Here is a 13,066-nt window from a genome sequence, read left to right on the forward strand (position 1 = left end):
GGAACGGATCAACAGTAATTGATACCACCTGGGCTACAGAAATTCCTCTGCGATCGAATGGCTTCCCGGAGGAATTTGGCTGGATACGGGGCACAACACTGGAACCCTTGTGCTACAGTTGATAACTCCAACGATTGTACCAATTATCTTTCGATAGAATGATGGGGATAGTCAAAGTATTTCTAATAACCACATGTTCAGAGTTTAACCAGTTTATCTGTAAGCTGAGCCCTATTTTCTTTCCAGTCCGGTGCGTGCAAAACCAAAAATGGCTTAAAAATGCCGTAGCATATTCAAGCAACCTGCAAAGAGCGAATGCCTAAATGAAGATCTGTAAAGAAAGGATTACAGTTTTTCGTTGTAGTACTCAAACCACCTTATGGTGGTAACATATCAAAACAAGCGACAAAATTTTTGAGGAAGCTTAGTGTTGAAATTGTAGATGAACTGCATGCGAACAGTATCTTTTTTGCATGATTGAAAGTCAGTTAGGGGACCATAGTGGATCTAATAATTAATGTAGTGAGAGAAATATATAATTACTTTTTTCAGAGTCGTCGACAAAGACGTATTTTCATAGTAATAGACACTAGTTAAAAATGCATGTCGCTAACATCAGGTGCAGACAAGTGACAGAGTTGCTCCATGTATGTAACAGAAGCGAGCAGCTTAATGCTTCCTTGATCGGAAAAGATTTAGTTGTCATTTGCTCATCCAATGCATTCAAAATCATGGTACGAATACGGAAACCTTGCGCATTAAGTCTAATAAGTAACGGTGACATGTTTAATCAGGTTCATTTGTTTTTAGATGTCTTCCTTAAGGTGCGTATGTTTCCCCGTACATGTATAACTTTAGAAATCTTCATATCAGGTGTGTCGCAATGACTGTATCACCGGCATCTTATCTAGAGGGTTAAGCTGTTCTGGAAGGAACCTCCAGAGTGTTTACGGAGGTCCTTGTGCATTTGCCTTGGAGAAGCTACGCTTTGAACGCTCACCTAAATTTTGCGCACAACCTTAAGGAATATCTGGTTTTTCATCAGCTACACTATTGGAGTGAGTTAAACGAACCATGTACCGCCGCAGTAAAGGATAAAATCTTCAATTTTTCTCCCGTGTACCATGAATATTAAGTAATTTTACGCGACGTTAATCCAAATGGTTACCGTTTAGAATGCTCCTGAAAGTCCGTAAGTTTTCACACCTTTATAGGTAGGTTATGATTTTAAGAGCGGAGCACTTTTCAACCTAAATGAGCTATTGGGTTATGTGTTCTCTCTGCAACCAATCGAGACGGTTAACACAAGGGCGAATATCATCAGTGTAGCTATATTTCTTTGGGCTATCGTTCAGTAATTTTCAATTCCTTATCATTTGGACGCCCGGTGTGTAGCAGTGCCTGGACGACTGTAGAAACCACACAGTGGTCAAGTAGTTTCTCCGGGGTTCTTTGCCTGTTGTCACTCCTGATAAAGTGAGACAAACAAGGGTGGAGTAAGGGTGGATAATCATGGCGAAAGGCATCGTTAGCAAAGGCTCCATCCGTGGCGTACTTTTCTGGCGTGCAGTGCAGGGATGCATACGTCGTTCTTAATGTCCGAATTTTACTTTGTATGATGTATATATGCCCTTTTATTCTAGGGGCATTCTTGACGGGGTTGAGACTGTTATATAAAAACAACCATACTACTGAATAACAACAATGGCTGCCATTCTTATATAAAGGCAGCATGCTGATTTTGAGTTTTGTGCGCAACCTGAAGGATGAGGATATAATCACATACTCAGAAGTTCATGCCGGGAACCTCATGTTTCTTGCTAAGGTAGCTTTTGTCATTTTAAAAGGGCGAACCAGATTTTTTCAGCCTATTGTCATCCAGCATTTTTATATTTTGTGCAATAATTCATGCGGAAACATACTGTCCTAATATGTTTATGGTAGGCCAGTAAAGCTTCTTGGTTCACATGATACTGTGCCCAAAAATTGGACTTGTCACCGCTAACCATAGCCCATCACCGAGCATTATCAGTTTATTCTTTTGAAAACACTTCGAAGTTAGGTGGACCGTAACATATCACTTATCAACTTACCTGGGTAAATAAAAAAAGTGTTACTCGAACCATATATGCGGACCACACATCAGTAGTCTATGATTGACAGTATTTGCATAAAACGCTGAATGTTTGTGACGATAATAGTTTTTTCTCCTGCATGAGTGCTCAGCAAATTCAGCCCTCAGTGTCAGTTAAGACCCTAGCACTACCATTATATAAATCAGTTGTTGTTTTAGTTTCGTACGTTTTAGGAGGATGTGTGCTTGTTTCCCAAAATTGAAAAAAGCCGTAACCTGTGTATATCATGTGACTGAAAAAGTTTACTCCCTATTCAAAATGAATGCAAGTTTTCGAGCACTTTCTTGCTCTTTAATTATCTTTTGCGATGTTTCTTTAAATAAATCACTCACCCTGAACATTCTAGATAGCGTTTACATTACCTTGCACGGAACCTTGAAATTTGAGGACTGCGACTGTCTCAGTTCAAAATTTGAGCCACGAACTGAGTTCCTCTCCGGTTTGTCTTCTGAGTTTGACTTTTGTGAGCAGATACGGCTTCGAAAGCGCCTTCGTATCCTTTTGTTCCATACTGATGTTAATAATGGTAAACGATGGCTTGATTCAGTTCTTTCAGGTGAATCTAATGCATAAATGTCCCGAAGTAGTTGATCTGCCGAGAATATTTTGAATTCCGTGGTAGATCGCCCTCTCCTTGTGCATTATCTTCATTAAACTTTCATCTGATAACCTTACCATTAAACTTATTGATGTAATATATTGCTCATAAGGTTACTGAAAACTCTTGACTGCTCACGATAGGTTTAGCTCTTTTTAGGCCTCATCAGGTAATCGTAGTCTCCTCTAATTTCCGTGAACCTTATGTCCAACTTGAATCAAACTTGAACTGATTTTAACAAATACACACATTTGCATATCATTTGGGTTTCGACCAAAGACTCACTCAGAGCACAGCCGAATCTCTTGTTTATGTTCTTAAGCAACCGAATGACGCTACTCATAAGGTCGTGTAGTGCATCGAGTCCACGCAATGTTTCGTGATATCTCGAATATCGTACCAAATGAAGCATGAAGCGGCCCGCTGTAGCACCTTTAGTTGCTTAGAAACATCAAAAAACGAGAGATTCATCTAGGTTCCAGATGAGTCTCCCTTAAAACCTAACTGATATGCAAATAAGTGTACTTACTGTTGAACACTTGTGCCAGATGCACTTCGTGAAACTGTTCTTTTCTTGAATAGCTGTCAACACAACATCTCAAGATATAAACGTTGTGGTTCGGAAATAAGAAAGCTACGTCAGTACATTTTGGCCACATTTTTGACCAGCTCCCTGCTATCGATTATTATTATCCAGATGAAGAGTAACCCTTCTAGAAATGGATGGGCTTTGATTGTCACCGATTTCAAATAAGAATAAAACTGCAGTGCAGCGCTTTCCGGCTGATCAGTATATCTTGCTTTCACTTACAAGAATTGATTCATATCGTTACTTGACATCTTGCTGTTTGCAACAATTGATTGGACGAAATTGGCGAGCAATAAGTCAATAATTGAATTAAAGCACAGAAAACATTGTGAAGAGAAAGCTAAGCAGCAATGCGAATCACAAATAGGAACAGAGGTTCCGGCTCGGAATTGAAATCAGCCAAATAAGAAAAACAATCTACCGGTTTTTGAGAAATGCATTCATTTGCAAATAAATTTGGTTTTCACGGGAGACTCAACCGAATCTCTCATTTATGATATTCTACAACTGAATGTGCTTCATACGGGCCGCCTCATGATTCATTTGACACGATATTCGAGATATCGGCTTATTTGCTATATCACATATGCACAATTAGACTCCATTTTTTTGGTGACGGAAGAAACTAGGGGATTCAGTAGTTTAGCCTGTTTAGTTGCACTTGAAAGCTCGCTGTCGAAACTTTTTTTTACCGGAAAAGCATGTGACTTAAATTCTACTGTAACGGGCCCCCTGAAATTCACTGAGTGTGCAAACTGAGTTTGAAAATAGTTGGCGCCGTCTGCATGATGTCAGGGCGTGGAACACATTTCCGAACGAGCATGAAATATTGAGCAGTAATTTGCCGATTTATAATGGGTACAGATGGTAGTTGTTTACAGTGCTTTATATTTATCAGCAATGCAACTTCAATCGTCACAGATCTTGTAGTCAGCACATTTGTTGTTCTTTCGAAATTTATCCTTGAAAATTTAGAGCAACTGATAGGCAGTTGGTTGTCAGTCAGTGATTTCAAAGGACTTTGAATCCTCGAATTTATATCTAAACCGTGTTTCCATAGTTAAAACATCCTCTCGAATAGATTGCTGCAAATAACAGTTTTACTGAGCAAAAGCGACTTATGGGTCAGTACTTCATGGAGATAGTTCAACAGGACTTGATAAACATACAAACAACTACATAACTGACTAGCATGTGGGGCATTCCATGGCTTGATTTATCGTTATTCAGTGTCATTGTTTTATAAACCCACAATTACACAAGTAACTTATTGGATTCTGAAAAAGAGAGGCCCGAACAACAGGTAGCATAGAAAAGGGGCAGTGGATTTGTCTATCCTTCGAGATCATTGCAAGTCAGTTTGCATTAAGTTCCATAAGGCTGGCAGATCTGGTGATAACTAAAAAGAAACTGCCGAAAAAATAAACCAAAAGGACTACGTATTTCCACCGATTTTAGCATTTTCCGATTCCTGTCTTGTATGTTTGTATGTAAACGGGGGAATTTCGTTTAAAGAAAGAATTTGTAAAATACGAAACCCACACGAAATTCAGTATTTTGTGTGTCGGGTAAATTAGGACCGACTCATGGCAAAAATGCGTCGTTGAGTACACAGTCTTATTGTATAATATTTTTTAAAAATTTGGAATCGTATCCTTCCAGTAGTGATCAACCCAATAACACGGAAATTAACCTAGTAGAAACCTAGAAATTATCACCAAATATAAAATACCACTATCGAGAAGCAAAGAAGTTGACACGCTGGCCACAGAAACCGGATTTTGTGACGTGGATATATCATTATTTTATGTAGTTTTATTGTGGCGTTCGAATATGCACCCTCAAAACTGCTACAAAAGACGTAAAAAGTTAGAGTTACTCTGTTTTACTAATTCGTGGCAGGCTCACCTCAGACATATTCGCAGCGAAGTCGGAAGCCCCAAACAATTACGGATAGAGAATAGATTACTAATAGCTGGGCCACCCTTACTTTCTTCACTCGATTAGTAAAATGTTATGGCTAGTGCCTTGTGCACCCAACCAGCAGGTCTGGACTGAACTCACACCGCGGCCGCAGGAATAACCGTATTTGTATTGCGGTGGAGACAAATGCCTCGGATAAATAGAGAGGAATAAAGGCTTGAAAATGACCAAAGCACCCAATATTCCTGTTAAAAGTGCTACACTGAGAACACTTAATTTTGCACCAAAATTCACAAAATTGAAATGAAAGCGGCACAACCATCAAGCACTTCAAGGTAAAGGAGAGATCAAACCAATCACTGACTTCCAAACTACATGAGCTACTGCATCAGCTGAGAAATCAGTAGACCAGTCCTACCCGTTTTTTAATGAAAGAAGGAGCTCGCAGTGCTCTGAATTGGAGTAGCCGGGTATCATTTCATCAATGACACTACAGATGGACATCAGGTTTAGACAACTAATCTTTGGTATTCATTTATTTGGTAGACTGCTTTTCATATTGGGCACACCAATAAATATCTTGATCAAAGGAAGGTGATATAAGAACAATCGAAAACCAAATGAACCAGAAGAAGCCGTAGATCAGTGAAATTTTTTACACTGACTTCGTTCAAAGAGTGATGCTACTCAGTACCATTTGGAATATTACAGAGTGATTTACTGATGCGAGTGCTATTGGAATATAAGAAGAACCGCTAACCTGAGGAGAGGGTGTAGCTGATTGAATACTAGCTAGTTCATTGCATTTACGAATGAAACAATAAATGTTTTTCAATATTAAGGTTCATTGTATTAGAATCTGAGCCTGTCCAAAACAGAGCTGGGATAAACAGCTGGTATCACTAATTTTTGTCAATGGAAAACAAAGTTTATTGTGGAACTCCTCTGAACTGGTAATTGTTCAACAAAATGTTTTTCACATGATGTCAAAAGCCCACCCTCCATCTTTCGTTGAGATTGTCTAATGCTTTTGTTCGCAGAAAAGCTACAAAATTTTGCGAGAATAGGTTATATACATAATTCACAGGGAACCAGTGTGTCTACTGAAGTTCATCAGTTCTAATCAGGATTCTAATTACTATAAGACAGCCACGCCTTGACATATTTTCCAAAAAGCATAACATGGTTATGTCAAGACTCTCTGGATCAGTCACAGATTTTGGTTGCTCTAAAGTTACCACTAGAAACTCGGCTTTTTCTTCTTCCCAGCAATCCAGTTGTGTTGAGTTAGCTCATACACATTTCGGAATACGTTGGAATCATGGTAAACATCCTACAACTTTTGCTCAAAAGATGTGTCCCACCAAATTAGTTCACTAAGCCAGGCATTTTTGTGCACTCTGAAAAAGGTTCCAGGCGACCTGAAGTGCCTCTGAACATGAACAAACTCTTTTTGGAGGAAATTACGAGAAAAGCCATTCTTGTATGAAATATTTCTAAACATATTTAGATTCAACAAATATAATCTACAGAAAGGTACTCATTTATATATATATATATGTATATATCGAATTTCCATTTTAAAGAACAGTCAGTGGTGGGGCTGAAATGCAGTAGCTTGTTTATGGTAATCTGGTTTTGAGCAGTGTTCTGATCTTCTAAAGATTATTCTGCTCAATCGACAAGAATATGTATATATTTCCATTTTAAAGAACAGTCAGTGGTGGGGCTGAAATGCAGTAGCTTGTTTATGGTAATCTGGTTTTGAGCAGTGTTCTGATCTTCTAAAGATTATTCTGCTCAATCGACAAGATAACAAAAACCTCGGACTCGAGTAAATTTTGAGCTTCTCAGCATGCAGCATCCTCGTCAATATGAGTTTTTTAACCTGATTTTCACTAGCATATGTTGAACACTAATATTGTTCTACTGGATGGGGTAAACAGGCTTGCGTATGATCGGCTTTGCCACAGAGGCTCGAACCGCGAACCAGCCACCGTTCAGTTTGTGCTTTCCGTTGGTATGCCCGTTAAGGTTGTGTCATGCAAATACACGGACCATTTAAACAAGCCGTACAGCATTCACTTAGTTCAAGTTAGTTGCGGTGGATGTATTCTTATTACAAGCTTAAAAGGTGTTTCGCTCACAGTGATGAAACCTCTTGAGGCCTGACCATCTCCAAGACAGCGACAATGGAGTGGGCTTAATCACAAATCAATTTCAAACATTTTTAAACATTTTCAAAACACTGTTTGGTTGTCTACAGAAGTTGCAGCTGGATGGAAACCGTTACGACTAAACACTGGCTTGCTAAACTCATGCACCATATCAGAATCAAAGAAGACGTCATTGCATTTTGCTCCGCAATTTATGGATTGTCAATAAACCTAGCTTACTGCATTTGCAAGCTTAACAAAATAATGAAAAAAAGTATAAAACAATCAAGATCTGTTCCGGATTTGTCCGATGAAAGTCCACAAAATGTAACTTGGTCTTGCAGTTTTCTTTTTTCACCGAATTTTCACATGATTACCAACACACCTCTGCCAGGGGATTTTCAATCGAACTGATTACTTCATGAAACCCATGCGGCACAGTTTATGCTTATCACCTAAACTCACGCAGGCCTATCATGAACATCGTTATGGGCTTGGTAGATTTCTTAACCATCAGTAAACTTAAGAAGTAACACTGAAATAACTTTACATAGGCGAATTTTCCGACAAATTTCATCGAGTAAACTCGACCTGAAAATGCTTTCAAAAGTGAGCTAGTTTTTCGAAGCTCCAGTGGCACGGTTGAATGTTATAACATTTCACAGTTCAGTTGTCTTTTTCTAATCACAGATGTTTTGTGGATCGCGTGGCTCTGTCATCACTGTTTCTTTTCAGATCACCAATAAGAGTGGCTGTTCCCAACCTATCTGCTTCTCCAAACCTTGGTGGTCGCATTTTATTGGATCACTTATTTGCCAGCGGTTTCAAAAACCCCGAAGTCGATTAGGGAGGTTTCAGGTTCACAGAGGCTGTGAATCAGCCTAATGGTTTTTGAAGTTGCTCTTGGACCTCAAAAGTTCACTTAAAGCTGGCTCCTAATTGATTTCAGATAAGGATAACGAACACCAACCTAAGTGTCTAACCTAAGTGTTTAACTTTCCTGGATTCATCACGTATAGCAAGACCAACAAAGGAAACGAGAGGATATTTAAAATAGCCTGCTAATTCATTTAGTAACTGAGGGCGTAACTATTGTTTGTGAGAGTATGGTTCCACCGTCATACAGAAATAGATTTCAATCTTTGCACTCATGAAGATAATCAGTAATGTCTTTTTTAATGGCTGCTGGTGAAACCCTGAGCCAGTTAGCGTTTAGTGGACGGCATGCGCATGAATCGGATAAGTACCGGTACTTAACTTATGGCTACTCCATGTTGAATGGATTACATCTACAACTCTGAACAGTGCAAGCAACCGATTCTTCACAGGGCACTCTGGGTCATTTAGAAACGGCTACTACTCACCAACTTTTCCAGTCACGCACGCGTCTTCTAGTTTTACTCAAACGACTATTATGTGTAGTAGGTTGTGATTCGCCTGATTAGTTTATTCAAATTCCGGACAACCCTTTAAACAAAACCACTGTTTGCTTCCTAATGCGTCGTTGTGGATCTGCTAAGTGGGATAGGTTTTGCAAATGATACAGCCTATTCACAAGGATGATTTGATTCACAGGGAATCATAAAAAAACAACTGATTCGTGACAAAATTTATTATCCCGCTTCACAGAATCAAGAACGGTCCTTTTTTGGTATTGTGAAGATCAGTTACCCAAAGCGAATAAACTCAGTGGGTTGTCCGGCTAAATCCATTAATTCCGGTCGAGATGAGCGTTCTTGGTGTTTGGGTATCCGTTTCCCGAAACGAATGTATCGTTTGATAGCCATAGGCCGCAGGTCCTCGAAGTAGGGATTGCCTCTCAGCTCTTCGAATGAATCCAGATATTCTGAGAAAACAACACTACTTTTGTGGAATCATGTGTGAATTATGCGATTAAGAGTATGAAACATGCATAAGACGAAATACATGGGCGTTTATAGACCTTTGCAAACACAGCGAATCTAAAGTGTGCACAAAAAGCATTTCACGTACGAATAATATAGAAAAGACAGACCTATTTTGCGCGGAAAGAGGCTTAAAACACCTCGGTGTTGTCCCTACGAAAAAATTAATTGATCAGCTTCGAGTGTAATATATGAAATTAAATTCAACTTGTATCATTCATCTGAAAATAAGTGCCTATGTTAGGATTATATCTTTATTCAACAATTTGTCCGAATTTGGCATAGCAACTCTTCTCCTAGAATTAATCTCCTAAGAGCAGAAGAGCAAGGAGATAAGCTGACAAATGTGTATAAGGTTACGATGCACCTGCCGATAAAGCCTATCCAACCACGAATTTGACTACCACTAAGAAACGACTGATAATTATGGACTTCAGCTTGAGTAGTCTCTTATGTTACACTTGTATACAAATTCCAAAGTGTTCTTGACCGGAAAAACATTTTCCAAACTATGATAGTCTAATTTTGTGAAACCGGGACGGCTCACAAGGTTTTGTGTTGTCACTGACCGTTTCATTTCTCCTTTGTGTGTTTCACGAAGCTTCGCTTAAAATAAATTTTGTGGGTCTTTTTTCCAAAAAGACTGGATTTTCCAGACGAAGTAGAATACTAAAGTTATTTGTTCTTCCCAAAATGAATAATTATAGGTGAGAAACAACAAATAATACTGTGAAGATAAAATTCGCTTGTTGGATGAACCTAGTGTCGCCAGGGGACTCAGCCTGATTGAGGCTGAACTGTTCGTTTTTGCTATATTTAAAAAAATATACTGGACACGAACCACCTAATTTTTTGGAATGGAATGCATGACCTTGTACTACTCTCCTTGATATGAAGCTTTTTATAAGCCAGATGAAATCCAGTGGATAAGTCAATAAGTTTTGCCTTTTTGAGGCTCACCATGAGTGATCAGTTTTATCACAGGTAACAATTTCCAAGCTTTTGTAGAGCTACTCATGTAACGGTGATACTACTGATGGGGTGGCACGTGAGTAGTATGTGTTTTTCGTGGAATTTCGCTTTGAATCTCTTGAAAAGGGGAAATCTGTTGCGGAATTTGTGGAGTCGCCTTGTTACATTTGCTTGGATTTGAGCGAGGAATAATCGAATCAATGAATATCCAGGAAAGTTTAAGGAGACGCATTCAGGAGGAGATGAATGTCCAGTTTTTGTAAATAAGATGCAAATGAGAGTTTTGCGTCCCTGTCCAATGGTCTGTAACCGGTCAGTTTGAATTTTCTAATTAATAACTCTACACTGAAAATCTTCTTCCTTTCACCTGACAGAATGTAGAACAGCTTTCAAAGACTGTCATTCAGTGTTGTTGTAACATTGCAGGCAGTGGATTAGCAGATTTTTGTTGGCTGGTTGGATTAGTAATAAGCCACAATTTGTCGTTTTTATTCTTCTCTGTACATTTTTGTCGAAACAATGGGAACGTTTCAGTGGAACTAGTTACATTACTTTCAGTAGGTGATTGTTCTCGTAGGCGGACGTAGCCTGTTGTTTGCAATGCATTTTTTCGTTGGTATGGTAAACAGACGTTGTAGCACCCCACCCATGGCTTTTATTGAAGAATCTCATATTCATTCTTGCTAATCAGAGTCTCAGATTTTTGACTTGCGTGTTTCGTGATTCGTATTTTGAATTTTAGTGGGCATAGTTTTGCAGTATATTATACACAGCTTTCGGGATCACATTTTCCCAAGTGGATGAGCGTGTGTTTGTTTGATTTTCTTGTGGGCGATGCACATAATGTAACAGTTTGTTTCACACAGGTTGCCGAGTAGAGTTTACTGAAATATTTTTATGGCAATTTCCGTCCTTAAGTCAGTGAGGCAACCATATCACAATCAACGAGTGTAAGGAGTACAGAAACTCATGTTCTGCATCGTTTGGGTGATCCGATTCACTAGTTTCATTAAATTGGTCATTACCGATGAGTCAGCCTAGTCCCATAATACAAAAAAAAACGCTCTTCTTCGCCTACCATGTTATGACTAATATAGTCGTCATCGCAACTCTTATTTGTGTAAATTCACATCAACGGGATTTATTATCCGGTCTCAATCAAGGTCTCAAGGTCTCAATCCAAAAAGTGCAACCAACAGAACCCTTTGAGTAAAAGTGGATTGGTCTCGGGTTAGGCATATGGGTATGATCAGAAAGCTGACTAAAATTTATCGCCAATGACAGCCACCTTAGAATACAAAAAAGCTTATGCGCATGCATGGTTCTGCACCATTAATGTCATCTTATGTAGTTGAATCACACACCCAAAAGGTGAGAGAGCGTAGAACCATATACTCGTTCATTCATGGTCAAAATCTTAGGTAAAAATCATTCCATTCGTCTGTGAGTAGCTGAGTCACAAAGTGAGGGAAGCAAATCCGCTCCACTTATATTATAATGTGAGAAAGAAGACAAATTTCTCATTCTGGTTTACCAATTCTTTGACCAAACCGGAATATCATATCTCAACGTTGCCTACTAACCGAAAGGTGAAAGCCAGACTGGATGTCATGACAGCTAGCAAGGAGCAACCGTGCCTATGAATATTCTGAGGAATCACAGAGAACTGGGTGGTTTGGGTAGGCCTCTAGCTAGAGGAATCGGTTATTAAAAATCATTGGTTTTGCTAATTATCAAGAAGGGCATAATTCCGCACCATGTGTGGTTCCGAAACGATAGAACTCCTAATGTAGACAAAGGTTTTTTAGGTGAAATAACATAGAGGGGGTTAGGTCTGATAATACAGAAGCACATATCAGCAAGCTTTCACCCGATAAGCACCGCGGTGAAGTGCTTGTCATAGCGGTTGCTGTGTAGTACACACGCATAGTACTTTCTCGCCAAAGCCACTGAAACAACGTTTTCTATTAAAATGGGATCTATAAGAGACCTAATAATGTATCCAACACTGCTGTTCCACTCGTGATACGTCAACATGAACCAGTATGAGTCATAAGCACGCAAGTCAAGTTAAGATGGATGATTAGGTAGTCAGTTTTTATTGAAATTCGCACGCCATGTTGTGTTTACTGAAACGACTCACCTCGATCACGAGAAGCACAGTACACATGATTTACGGAGACATGTGTGACAGCCAAGAGCCAAATCAAAACAATCCAATTCATGATAACTCTGAAGAAATTCTGGCAATCTGTAAGTCAAAAATCATTGTCCTGTGAGAAAAATGTCTTTCTTCAAGTAAAAATTATGTGTACTGTTAGAAACCTTGGACTAGAGCGCAGAAAACCACAATTAACGATATTCTCATAATTTTTCACATTTTCTGCATATCAGACCGACGTCAGTAAGGCATACAGCACCAACCAAGATGACGGAGCTGCATGCATGAGAATTAGTTATTTCAAATACCGTCTGACTGAGGTCTGTTCTTTCAGCTGACCAGTCGTTCGAGGCCGAATTGATTGGTGTTCGACGGGCAATTAGATGGTATTCATAAGCTTATCATTTGCGCAGTACTGACATGTAAGAACGTAATTGAAAATTCACGCAGTACTTACAGGATTGTCATCATATACCAGCTTTGACTAAAGAATAAATTTTTTATTGACTCTTTAAATTTACATGTGTTTTCACACGCTTATTTTTACTGGACATACAGATTAAACCCCTGGGCACATTAACAATAAATGCTTTCCGTCATTATTGTCAACAGCTTGTTAATAGTAAAG

The 13,066-nt window shown here is 39.0% G+C and overlaps 1 protein-coding gene across 1 annotated transcript; it reads right to left on the reverse strand.

The window, feature by feature from the left end:
- Positions 1–3,018: 3,018 nt before the first annotated feature.
- On the reverse strand, positions 3,019–12,502 carry T265_14117 (hypothetical protein; the record flags this gene model as incomplete). Its single annotated transcript, XM_009172108.1, has 2 exons — positions 3,019–3,156; positions 12,421–12,502. Coding segments are annotated over 2 exons (219 nt in total), but the record flags the coding sequence as incomplete, so codon positions are not given.
- Positions 12,503–13,066: the final 564 nt, after the last annotated feature.

The sequence above is a fragment of the Opisthorchis viverrini genome, assembly GCF_000715545.1.
Source record: "Opisthorchis viverrini unplaced genomic scaffold opera_v5_146, whole genome shotgun sequence".
Taxonomy (NCBI): domain Eukaryota; kingdom Metazoa; phylum Platyhelminthes; class Trematoda; order Opisthorchiida; family Opisthorchiidae; genus Opisthorchis; species Opisthorchis viverrini.